The following is an 11,827-nucleotide window of genomic DNA, read 5'->3' on the forward strand; positions in this document are numbered from 1 at the left end:
TACAGTTTTTCGTGAATTTCTCAACAACCCCTTAAGATAATTATATCATCGACCATTCGTATGAAAGCTAAATATTTCCTTTCCAACAAGTATACATACATCTAAGTGCTGTCGTCGAGTCACCTGCTATAAGCTGTAGAAATTGAAGAACATAAACACATTCTTAACATTTTATACGTAACAGAGAAAAGACAATTTTCTCTTGTTTTTTTCACTCTTTTCAGTTTATCGTGGATTTCTCGACAACCCCTTAAGATAATTTCATCATCGACCACTCGCAAGAAAGCTGAATGTTTCACCTTTCCAACGAGCCTATTGGCATTTTGGTACTGTCATCGAGTCGCCTGCTATGAGCTGCAGAAATTGAAAAAACAGAGAAACGACGTTTCTTTTCACTCTTTTCAGTTTATTGTGGATTTCTCGACAACCCCTTAAGATAATTACATCATTGACCACTCATATGAAAGCTTTCCAACAAGCCTATTGGCATTTTTTTTGGCATCCATTTTGAAAGTTGTATCATTTTTTTTGTATTGATGTATGGCCAATAAAATATTATTATTGTATGTTTGACTGTATTATTAATAATAATTATTTTTATAGTTGTAAAAATAATTTATTAGAAAAATATTATTTCAATTATTACTCACAATTAAATTATAGATTTTTATTTTCAGATGGCAGAAAAAAAAAAGTTGGTTTGTTGTACCAATTTTTTCTTCCACACAATAATAAGTTGGTTTTAAAATGGAAACACGGAACTTACAAAACATGTAATAAAGATAAATTAATTAAAGATTGTACTAATTACAATCCATCAAGAAAACATTGTTGCTTCGTGAAATGTATTATTTGTTATAAGGACCATTATTGCTGCTCATGTTACCAGTATAAAACAACGTTAATTTATATATGTAATATATGCAACAAGTAAGTTATTAAATGTAACTGTAAATAAATTAATATCACATAAAGTTAAAGCTGTACTTAATTTTATAGTTAAAGTTATCTTTGACTAAAGTATTTTAAATTTGTATTTGTTCTGCTTCTATAAATATAATTAATAAATATTTTTATATCAGAGTCGACATACTGCTGGATAAAACTTTCAAACAAGAGTTGTTTCGCATCTTCAAAGTTGTAAGAGATGTTGACAAATTGGCGAAAAATACCAAATTCAAAGAGATATTTACGTTGGGCCACTTGAAAAGTTTAGGTATGTATAATCTTAATACGATCATATATATGTATATATATGCTTAAATTTTAGGAGAGATCATAAAAAATAGGCCAGAAGGTTTAGAGTGGAATATGGATGTGGTAAATATTTTTTATTTAGTCGTTCTTAGTTTAATGAATTATTATTTTTAAGACTCTAGAAAGTTATGGTAAATCTGACATACATGTGGCTACAATGTTAGGTAAGGTAGAAATTGTGAAAAAGATGATTTATGAAGGTGCAAACCTATCAGTCCAAGATAACGACGGAGATACTTTATTACATTACGCTGTTTTTGGAGATTATACAGATATTTTAAGTATGTTTATAAATGCTGGTATCAAGTTGGATACGCGGAACAACGAAGGATGTACGGCACTTCACTGTGCCATACTAAACAATTATATAGAAAGTGCTAAAATACTGTTATCCGCTGGTGCAAACAGTAATATCACCAACGTCAATGGTAGTACAGCTTTCCATGATGCTATTAAAGTATCTTCAGATGTTCTTAATTTATTAATTAAAGCAGGCTCCAATTTGAATATTCCAAATGAAGAGGGCTACAATGCTCTTAACATAGCTATTAAAAATCATAACGAGATTGCTGTTAATATACTATTAGCAGAAAATGCTGATCCAAATTTCAAAGATTCGAGTGGGAATACAGCTTTACATAATGCTATAATGAATATTCCGGATTATTTTGATTTCGCAATAAAAAGTGAGTCCGAAACATATGATGATGTATACTGTAATGCTATTCATTTCGACGTTCAAAAATACTCGACTCAACCTGTTAAAATTTGCGTTAACTCAACTCCAATTTTTAACTGCAAATATATGAGACAGTTTGAAAACTTATTTATTGAGAAGTCTCCTAACTTTGTTGCAACTCTAATCATGGCTGGTGTAAATTTAAATATGCCTAATAAATTAGGTTATACTCCTCTCCATTTGGCAATTGTTAAGAAGTCAACTTACTGTGTGCAAACCCTGCTTAGTGCAAAGGCAGACCCGAACTGCAATGATTGGAATGGAAATACAACTTTACACAAAGCTGTTGAAAATGATCCTAGTTGTCTCGAAATACTTATATCGGCAGGTGCACTTTTAAATGTGCATAATAAGCAAGGGTTGACAGCTTTACACACTGCCGTACGTACGGAATGTATACATTCTGTGGAAATTTTGCTGAAAGCAGGCGCCGATACTAGATACAAGGATTTTAAGGGTAATACAGCATTACATGACGCTGTCAAAACGGAATCCCAGTTACTGGAACTGCTAGTAAAGTCAGGTGCAGATTTGAATACATTTAACAATCGTGGGTATACACCTATCCGCATTGCTATTAATAGACAACGTGAACAGAACTTTATAATTTTGCTAAATGCAGGTGCTGATCCCAATGGTAAAGATTTTAATGGGAATACGCCTCTACATAAAGCCGCTAAGAAATATCCCAATTTTGTTGACTTGCTTGTATGTTCTGGTGCTGATGTAAACGTAATGAATCAGAAAGGTTTCACACCTCTACATAGTGCCGTACTCAGTAGCAATGAAGAGAGTGTCAGAATTCTGTTAGCTGCAAATGCCGATCCAAATGTGAGAGATAGAGAGGATAAGACAGCACTGCATATTGCTATTGAAATGAATTTATTTAAAATTATGAACCTTCTTTGCAATGATCCCCGAGTAGACTTAGATAATGATTTTGGCTATAGTCTATTATTTCAAGCAGTTTCCAAATGTAATATCAACCTTATAGAAATGATCGTTGAAAAGAATGTTAATATAAATGTAACAGATGTACATAGAAATACTCTATTACATATAATATTATCTAATAGACACAATACTACAACACAAATTTTCCCAAACGAACGTTCTAAAATATATGCTATTTATAATGCAATAAGTTTTATTTCAGACTGTAGACTACAATTTGCTATTGCATGTTATTTAATTCAAAAGGGTATCAACATATTTGCGATTAACTCAAAAGATGAAACTGCATTAAATTTGGTTGATAATTCAAATGAATTGAATTTATTGAAACGTTATAAACCTCTTGTTGAATGTAAATTCTGCTCACAGTTTACAGATAATAACATACGTTTGGAACCTTGTAATCACACACCTGCTTGTTCCGATTGTTCACAATATATGAAGAACTGCCTGTACTGCAGTATTCCCATCAAAAACCGAGTTACAATTGATTATAGAGTTATACCATATAAGAGACGACAATGGCATGAAAAAGATCCTTAATATTTATAAATTAAGACCAATAATATACAGAGATTCAGGAAATAATGAATTTATTTCTGAAAAACCCAGTAAAAATTTTGATGACTTACTTTTCTACATTAGAATTGTATATTATTATATTTTTTTTTCTTGAAATATTATGTTTATTGCGTTATTAATAAACAATTGTAATCGAATAATTTCCATGACGAAATATATTAATTTTTGAACACGTTTATTTGTTATAATTAAAACTTATATTTTTTTTTAAATGTCGTTACAATCTATTCCTGTGAACATTAAGAAAATCTTATGGCGGTTGACATTTGTTTTTGGTAAACTTTCCAAGTTTTTACGTCAATAGAATATTGATGCTTTGCGATTTCACTATTCCCTTTGTCTGTGTATCTGCTGCTATCCTTAACACTATTATTGTCAATCGACTTGGCTGGAAGTCCATATGCTGTAAGCCAAACCACGCCATGCCCTTTTTCAGATCCCAAGGGACATGGCAGAAATCTAACCATCGTTTGCAGAGCATTTTATTTTAATACGGTATATGTATAATACTAGAAAAATTACGTATTTACAGTTTTTTTTACCCCTTAAGATAATTACATCATCGACCACTCATATGAAAGCTGAATACCTCACCTTTCCAACGCGCCTACATACATCTTTGTAGTTTCATCGAGTCGTCTGTTATAAGCTGAAGAACATTTATATCATGTTTTTTATTCAGTTTTTACAGTTTTATCGTGATTTTCTCGACAAATCCTTAATATAGTTACATCATCGACCACTCTTATGAAAGCTGAATATTTTGCCTTTCCAACAAGCCTACAAACATCTTCGTGCTGTCATCGAGTCGCCTGCTATATGAGCTGTAGAAATTGAAAAAAAAAACACATACTTAACGTGTTATACATAACAGAGAAATTATGGTTTTATCGTTTTTTTTTTTCAGTGTTTTCGGTTTTTCGTGAATTTCTCAACAACCCCTAAAGGTAATTACATCATTGACGACTCATATGAAAGCTGAATGTTCACTTTTCCAACGAGCCTACTTACATCTTCGTGTTGTTGTCGAGCCTGGTATGAGCTTTAGAAAAGATCAATTCACAATGCCAGCAGTTAGCTCATTGAAAAAGTTGGATTTTTGTCTTTAATTTGCGTATTTAATTGTTTTATTATCACAAGTGGTAATCGATTAATTTAAAAAAACGTGAAGGTATTGCAGCAAATTGAAAAATGAGTTAAATAAATGGTTATATTCATATATATTAGAAAATTTGAATTTACTGTTTTAAAGAATAATTCTTTCGCTTTCGTTTGCTATAAAATACGTTAGTTTTGGTCAATTAATAAGAAAGTTATTAAGCTTTAATGAGTTGGTGGTTGTTACGAATCAAAACGCAAGTCCCCCCCCCCGAAAATGATTCTTGAAAATGCCAGAAAATTGGGATTTGCACCAGGAGACTATGAGTAGCGAGGAGGTATCTCAGCTCCTAGCATCGGTCGTTCCTGATTGGTTGTAATTTGAAATTTTGAAATAAAATCAAATTCCCAGAAAGAGACTAAAAGTATTTTATATAACTATCAATCTATATTTTCACTTATTTTAATCTCTGTATATTTTAGATCAACATTCATGTCCAACATTTTTCTAAAAGCAAGTGCTTACAAAAATACAGGCCATTTTCGAAAACGTTATTTTCCCAACTCATTTCTGAAATACCAAAGTTTGTTAATCAATTATGAAGACACCATTGTAGCTACAAATTAATATTTGCACTAATTTTAATCCGTGTATATTTAAGATCAACATCCATATATAACAATCTTCTGTGAGCTGATGTTTACGGAAATACAGGCCATTATCTAAGACGGTGTTTTCCTACTTGTTCAACAAAGTTTATATATGTATGTTTGGTTGCCTGCACTTTAGGCGCAAAATGAATGCTACATTTTTGTTATAGCTGGCGCCATCTGTTAGCAATATTTCAAAGGTTGTAGTTCAGGCATTTTGGCGCTGCACAAAAACCACTTTCCTAGAAACGTTCTAATTTAAATAAATAAACATGTGAGAATAGTGCTTGAACAAATGTAATGGTATTACTTTAGTCTAATCGTTCGAATGCTTATTACTTTTCGAGTTTTATGCGTTTTAATTTACACAAACAGAGACATCTTTTGGAATATGCAGGAAACAGTCTGCAACCAAACATACATATAAACTTTGATGAACAAGTAGAAAAACAAAGTCTTAAATAATGACCTGTATTTTCGTAAATATGAGCTCCCAGAAGAATGTTATATATGGATGTTGATCTTGAATATACACAGATTAAAATTAGCGTAAATATTTGTTTGGAGCTGCAATGGTGTCTTCATAATTGATTAACAAACTTTGGTATTACTCAAATGAGTAGGAAAAGGTACATCTTCGAAAATGACCTGTATTTTCGTATACACCAACTATCAGAAGAATTTTAGACATTAATGTTGATCTTAAATATACAGAGATTAAAATTTGTATAAATGCAGACTTGTAGCTATCATAGATTGGTCACAATTAATTATCAAACTTTGGCGCTGCTATCGATATTTTTGAAAACAACGTTTTCTAAAATGGCCTGTATTTTCGTAAGCACTTCCTTCTAGAAGAATGTTGAACATGAATGTTGATCTAAAATATACAGAGATTAAAATAAGCGAAAAGATAATTATATAAAATACTTTTCTGGGAATTTGATAAAATTTAACATTTTTGTTCTTCCTGTATTTTCAATGTATCTAGTATTTAGAAATGTTATCCAGTCTTTCACTTATTCCATTTGTTTCATAAAAAGTTGAGTAAGGGTAATTTTCGTGTAATTAAGAAAAAAAACGTGAAAACTCTTCGGATCTCAACGAAACAGCGATTTTTTAAGAAAATCCTATTCACTTCTTTTCCAATTTCTACAGCTCGTAGCAGGCGACTCGACGAAGATACAAATAGTTTCATTGGAAAGGTGAGGTATTCAGCTTTAAATTGTGTGGTCGATCATGCAATTATCTTGAAGGGTTCTCGAGAAATTCACGAAAAACTGAATAAAAATAGCAAAAATCGTCTATTCCCTGTTACGTATCTGTACTATCTAAAAATTAACTTATAAACTACAATAATAATATTGTATTTTTTAAGGAAATCATGTGTGCTTTATGTTTGGGAAATATGCAAAATATTGTGATAATGGTTTTCTACGTTAAATGTTTTATGTGTGCCAGAAAATATTTGCTGTGATTTGAATTGCCTATGTATAAAATACAAACCCAGTGAACATTATTACATCAATACTTGATTTATTGGAGTCATGCCTTGCGCTCTTTTTATTCAAATTGTGTATATTACAAAAGCATTACAATCAAGCATGAACGTTATATGTTTTAACAAAAATAACAATAGTGGAACAACGCTTAACGAGCAAAATTTCCAGATTTTTACTCCTATAGTAAAACATTTTTTCTCATATAAACTAATGTAATATGCGATAATGCGTTCCATTTTGGGAATAATTTTTCTTACAATTTATTTTGCTCATTAAGCGAGGTTCTACCTTATTTTTAAATGTATATGTTATAGAATGTATTTTAATAACATTTATATAATAAACATATTTATTATTGTATAAAAAATTATTATAATTATTATAGAACGACTGTTGAAATCTCGTTTTCTGTTGTGTATTTTTTTGTTTGTTTTTTTGAAAGTCACCTAAGATGAGTAATCGCAAGAATCATTTCGAAAGAAATCTTTCCGATCCGAGATTGCGTTTTGAAACATTGCCAGGAGTGCTTACATATTGCAAATAGTACGCGAAGAGATAAATCTCAATGCAGTTTACGATCAAAAAAACAAGAAAATATGATAAAAGATTACGGCTATTTATAGAAACGCGTATTTCGCAACGGATCGCAATTTTTTTCTAAGCAGTTGCAATTTAAAAATAACCGTGTATCCATCAGAAAGTCGATCACGCGTGAAAACTGATTAGAACAAGCATACAAATGTGAGTTGAAAATTTAATATTGTGTAAATTATTAATTTGTTATCGATTTTGGTTAATGAATGAAATTGCAATTATTTTTTATCATTATTAGATTTAGGTTCAATGCACGCTTTTAATCAATTAGAAACACATAGTTTTTATTTACTAATTTTATTTAAACGCATTACCAAACGAAATATAACTATGAATTGATATGCAGAAGTATTCTTCGCGCCAATTGTTATCATGTGTTTGTTTTGCTGAATATTATTTTTTTTGGTGAATTCGGTTACTTGGTTGCCTATTGGATATCCTTGATCCAGCCTTGGAATATTGGATGTTTATTAAATAATCGAAGATGTTTACTTTAGTATAGGAAAAGGTAAATGTGTAATTATTTTCGCGTATGTTTATTTTATTTTTTCTGAATGTGCGGCGACAAGAGCGGATATTGGGTTGCTAGGTTATTTGTGTGCTGGAGTATTGATTAGTCATACGGGGAAAAACCGGCTTCTGAATTTTGTAAATGAATAAGCAATAGGAACAACGATACGCGTTAAAGGAAACCATTTCGCGATAGTATTATCCGCGCGTACGAGCTCTCCGATTCCATTCAATTTTCATTACACTTTGTTGCTTCATTCTGATTACTTTTTTTGCATAGCACGTCCAGAATTGCAGTGTCCTTGGCAGGAACGAGAAAAGCAGCGATATACTCGTCAACAATAGCAGGAAATAGTTGTTGTAACTCTTATCGAATAGTTTGATGGATTGCGTTGATCAATAAGCGCGCAATTTCGCTGAGCCCTTCCCTTATAATACCCCCTTACTTCACCATACCTCGGTGGGCCCCCGTGTCAGGTCGCGACGTGACCCATTCTCGATCCTCCAGCAAGCCTTGTACCCATCCATCCATTTAGTGATGTTTAATTTCGAGAGCAGCATGGACGCTTGCTTTACGGCCTTCGACAAGAACGGGTGAGTTAAGCTAATGAACCCTTCCAGACGAGACTACGACTCCAATTATTTCAAATTTCTCCTTGGCTTCTCTAGCGACGGTAAACTCGATATAGATGAATTTCGACTTATTGCTCGCGCCTTGTTCCGTAACGACAAGGGCAAGATCTACTCTCTAGAAGAGGATAAACTCAATGAGGTGTTCAAAGTATTTGACCAGAACCAGGATGGATTCATCGACAAGGAAGAGTTTCTATTCTGCTGGAATCACTGGATTAAAATCGTAAAGCTTTAGAAGCGAATTGCCGTACGCGCAATGCTCAAAACTTTCATTACAGATCGTCAGACCTATCTCTGTTTTCCTCATCGTCGATGTTCAGAACGATTTCATAAGCGGTACTTTGAACATAAGCAACTGCTCTGCCCAGCAAAATGGGCTTGATGTTATCGAACCTATTAATCGGCTTCTGGAAAATGTGGACTTCGATGCTGTTTTCTATTCCCTCGATTGGCATCCGAGCGATCACGTCTCCTTCATTGATAACATCAAACAGAGGCCAGTGCATTCCACCAGTCCTATTTCAGCAGAGAATGCACAGACCTATGATACTGTCATCTTCGCAGGACCACCGCCGATGAAGCAGAGGTTGTGGCCGAGGCATTGCGTACAGGATACATGGGGATCTGAATTGCACAAAGAATTAAAGGTACAGAAAACAAACATTGCAAACTGAATAAATAAGTATAGAAGGAACAGCTATGTTATGACAGAGATATATCGTTTCTTATCTTATACTTATATTAAATACGCTGTTCCGAATCATAAACCGCACGTTTTAAATTTAATATGAAAATATTATTGCGGTCAACGATTCAAACAAAATAAACAACTTTTTATTATAACAATTTGGATAAATATTAGTGATATTTGTATATCACACTTCTCTTCTTTATTATATCTTCACAATAATTTAAAATTAATAATATTTTTTTACATAATAATGCTTTCTGCAAATAACTTATTCATAAGTCAGATTATGGAATTTTATAAATAGAAACCAGATTTTATATCAATAACGTAATATTATTATGACGGTTCAATAGGTATTTCGATTAATTTTCAATTGAGATGTTCAGAGATTTAAAACCGTTTCGCTTGACGTATGCTGTAATCGGTCGTAAGGGTCGGAACCGGAAATCTATCGAATAATGGTTTAACCGCAGGCTAATTGTCTCCGGCTATACACATCGTATAGTTAAATGATTGTTAGATAAGCTGTCTATTCGAAGTTGTAAACTGTTTAATATTTGCTAATTTGTAGTAAGCTTTAGATTCAAATTATAGTTAATTAAACCTATAAAAATATATAAATGAATGAAATATTTTTTTTTTATTAATATCGGATTTTAAATGAAATATTAAATTTACAAATATATTGTTTATGTATGAAACGAGATGCAAACGAAATTGTATTTTATTTTGGACACAATAATGGTTTTCCGCTCGAATAATTTAAAAGCTTTCATGTTTCAATATTTAATTGTAAAACGTGTTTCAAATAAATCTATTAAATAATAATTTTCAATATTGTATACTTTATGCATTTCGATAAAGACAAATCATTTAATTAAGTGTTGCATTCAAATGTTTCTCGCTTAATTAAAACGTGTAAAAGTGAAATCTTTGAGCGAAATTGCAAATATTTTGCATACTATTTCCACAAACGCTGTTTTTGCCATTGTATTTCTCCGACACAAAACTGTATAGGGGATGATTAAAGTGTAAGTGCTCAAACCAGTATTCGTACTTCTCGTTTAAACCGTTTTGTTTACGATGAATATTGGGGCTTCGCTGCACGAGAAAAATATAAAATCGGCGACAGCATACATTTTTTCTGTGTCATCAAACGCGATTCAAAGTATAAAAATAAGAAAGTATGCGTTATTATTCTTCTCCGTCTGCTTATTTCGAGGTAGGCATGTGTATTCATCATGTGTTTTGTGTTATTTCTGCACGACGAAGTGTATTCATTCCTTGCGTTTTTATTTATTTTTCAGTCTTCTGGTGTTATTCTTTTGTTCCTTTTATTATTTTTTTATTTTTGGCACGGCCTGGTTTCGGAGACTTGGCAATGGGAGTTCAGTGATTACACATTGCAATACAGATGCATAAACTCATGAATACCAGTTTTACTGTGGTTATTCCCATTGATATTTTTTTTTTAATGATTTAAAATCTCGACTTTTAAGTTGTAATATTTGCACTTGACCTCATTTACGACAATATAAACAAACTTTAATTTATTTATATTCAATATTGTCAAGGAAATTAAATGATGAATGGTCTTGTTTTCAGATGCTCGATAATTCCATCAAGGTGTACAAAGGTACGAATCCCGAGGTGGACTCGTATTCTGTGTTTTGGGATAATAAGAAGCTGACGGATACGACTCTGTGTGCCCAATTGAGGATCAAAAATGCTACGGACATCTATATCTGCGGGTTGGCTTACGACGTGTGTGTAGGTATGACCTGTTTCCTCACCCCTCTTTAAGGTCGACGAGCATTATTGAATGTGTCCCTTAGGCGCGACGGCGGTCGATGCCCTCGCGATAGGCTACAGGACTATCCTGCTGGACGATTGCAGCCGCGGCGTCGATCTGCTGGATATAGAGAAAACGAAGAACACAGTGATCAAGAACGACGGCGTCATCGTGAATTCGGATCAGGTGAAGGCGATGGTCGAGGGCAGAGATCGCAGACCCGAGCTTGGCTACAAACTGGCCATGGAATTGAAAGCGAATCTGATGCTGTAGAGCGGACCGCATTCGCTGCGTAGCCTAGCTTAAATGTACTTAAACCAGATTGTTTAAATAAAGTGAGAAATATTAGTTTTGCAACGACCATGCGTATTTATAGAGGTATCACAAAAATAGCTATCTGGCACTGATGTGAGTAGTCTTTGCGACAAATGAATTACTGTTCCCGTGTGTATAGTTACGGAGGGATTCTATAAATAAAAAGAACCAGGTTATATTGCTGAATTACAGGCCAAGAGGATCCGTAACAAAAGTGGCTTGTTCTTCATTAGTATTTTTTTTATTCTTGACAGAAAATTGCTTTTGGACACGGAAATGTCGAGGGGTTATTGGCTGGGGATTCGGCACCGGCTGGTACTGCTCGATAGTTACGTTGCCTGCATCAATCTAGAAATGTATTGGTCGGAGGGGTTGTAGAAGAGAAGGATAAAAAAAGTGGAAGGGTGGCTGAGGGGTAAATTGGAAGAAATCAACTGCAGACTATATGACGTCAGTGAGTTGTAATGACGTCAGGAGGATGAAAATGTATGCATCTCCACTTGGTACTG

General features: G+C 33.1%; 2 protein-coding genes across 5 annotated transcripts in view; both read left to right on the forward strand.

Annotated features, from left to right (window-relative positions):
* The window catches only part of LOC108566346 (E3 ubiquitin-protein ligase MIB2-like), a 4,139-nt gene extending 563 nt beyond the window's left edge, over nt 1-3,576 (forward strand). The window contains exons 2-5 of the mRNA XM_017926166.1: nt 678-930; nt 1,083-1,216; nt 1,271-1,320; nt 1,373-3,576. Of these exons, the coding sequence (XP_017781655.1) occupies nt 678-930; nt 1,083-1,216; nt 1,271-1,320; nt 1,373-3,493 (2,558 nt within the window). The 3' untranslated portion in view covers nt 3,494-3,576. The remainder of the gene's footprint in view (nt 1-677; nt 931-1,082; nt 1,217-1,270; nt 1,321-1,372) is intronic.
* A 3,763-nt stretch (nt 3,577-7,339) lies between these two features.
* On the forward strand, nt 7,340-11,360 carry LOC108566349 (pyrazinamidase/nicotinamidase). 4 transcript variants are annotated; one of them, XM_017926175.1, is made up of 6 exons: nt 7,340-7,524; nt 8,168-8,481; nt 8,557-8,743; nt 8,799-9,167; nt 10,817-10,985; nt 11,047-11,360. In XM_017926175.1, exons 2-6 carry the CDS (start codon nt 8,426-8,428, stop codon nt 11,274-11,276), a joined length of 1,011 nt encoding a protein of 336 aa, XP_017781664.1. In that variant the 5' UTR covers nt 7,340-7,524; nt 8,168-8,425; the 3' UTR covers nt 11,277-11,360. The 4 variants fall into 4 exon arrangements, with proteins under 4 accessions (XP_017781664.1, XP_017781666.1, XP_017781665.1 ...); XM_017926177.1 differs by lacking the exon at nt 7,340-7,524 and adding an exon at nt 7,742-7,907; XM_017926176.1 differs by lacking the exon at nt 7,340-7,524 and adding an exon at nt 7,743-7,885.
* The last annotated feature ends 467 nt before the right edge of the window (nt 11,361-11,827 follow it).

Source organism: Nicrophorus vespilloides, unplaced genomic scaffold (genome assembly GCF_001412225.1).
Source record: "Nicrophorus vespilloides isolate i.1.1-1 unplaced genomic scaffold, Nicve_v1.0, whole genome shotgun sequence".
NCBI classification, from domain to species: domain Eukaryota; kingdom Metazoa; phylum Arthropoda; class Insecta; order Coleoptera; family Silphidae; genus Nicrophorus; species Nicrophorus vespilloides.

Bases quoted from the DNA above. Each gene is read 5' to 3' on its own strand.
- LOC108566349 (XM_017926175.1), top strand. From the start codon at position 8,426: ATGTTTAATTTCGAGAGCAGCATGGACGCTTGCTTTACGGCCTTCGAC. The intron at 8,482-8,556 runs GTGAGTTAAGCT...TGGCTTCTCTAG, and splicing joins ACGGCCTTCGACAAGAACGG to CGACGGTAAACTCGATATAG. The intron at 10,986-11,046 runs GTATGACCTGTT...TGTGTCCCTTAG, and splicing joins GGCTTACGACGTGTGTGTAG to GCGCGACGGCGGTCGATGCC.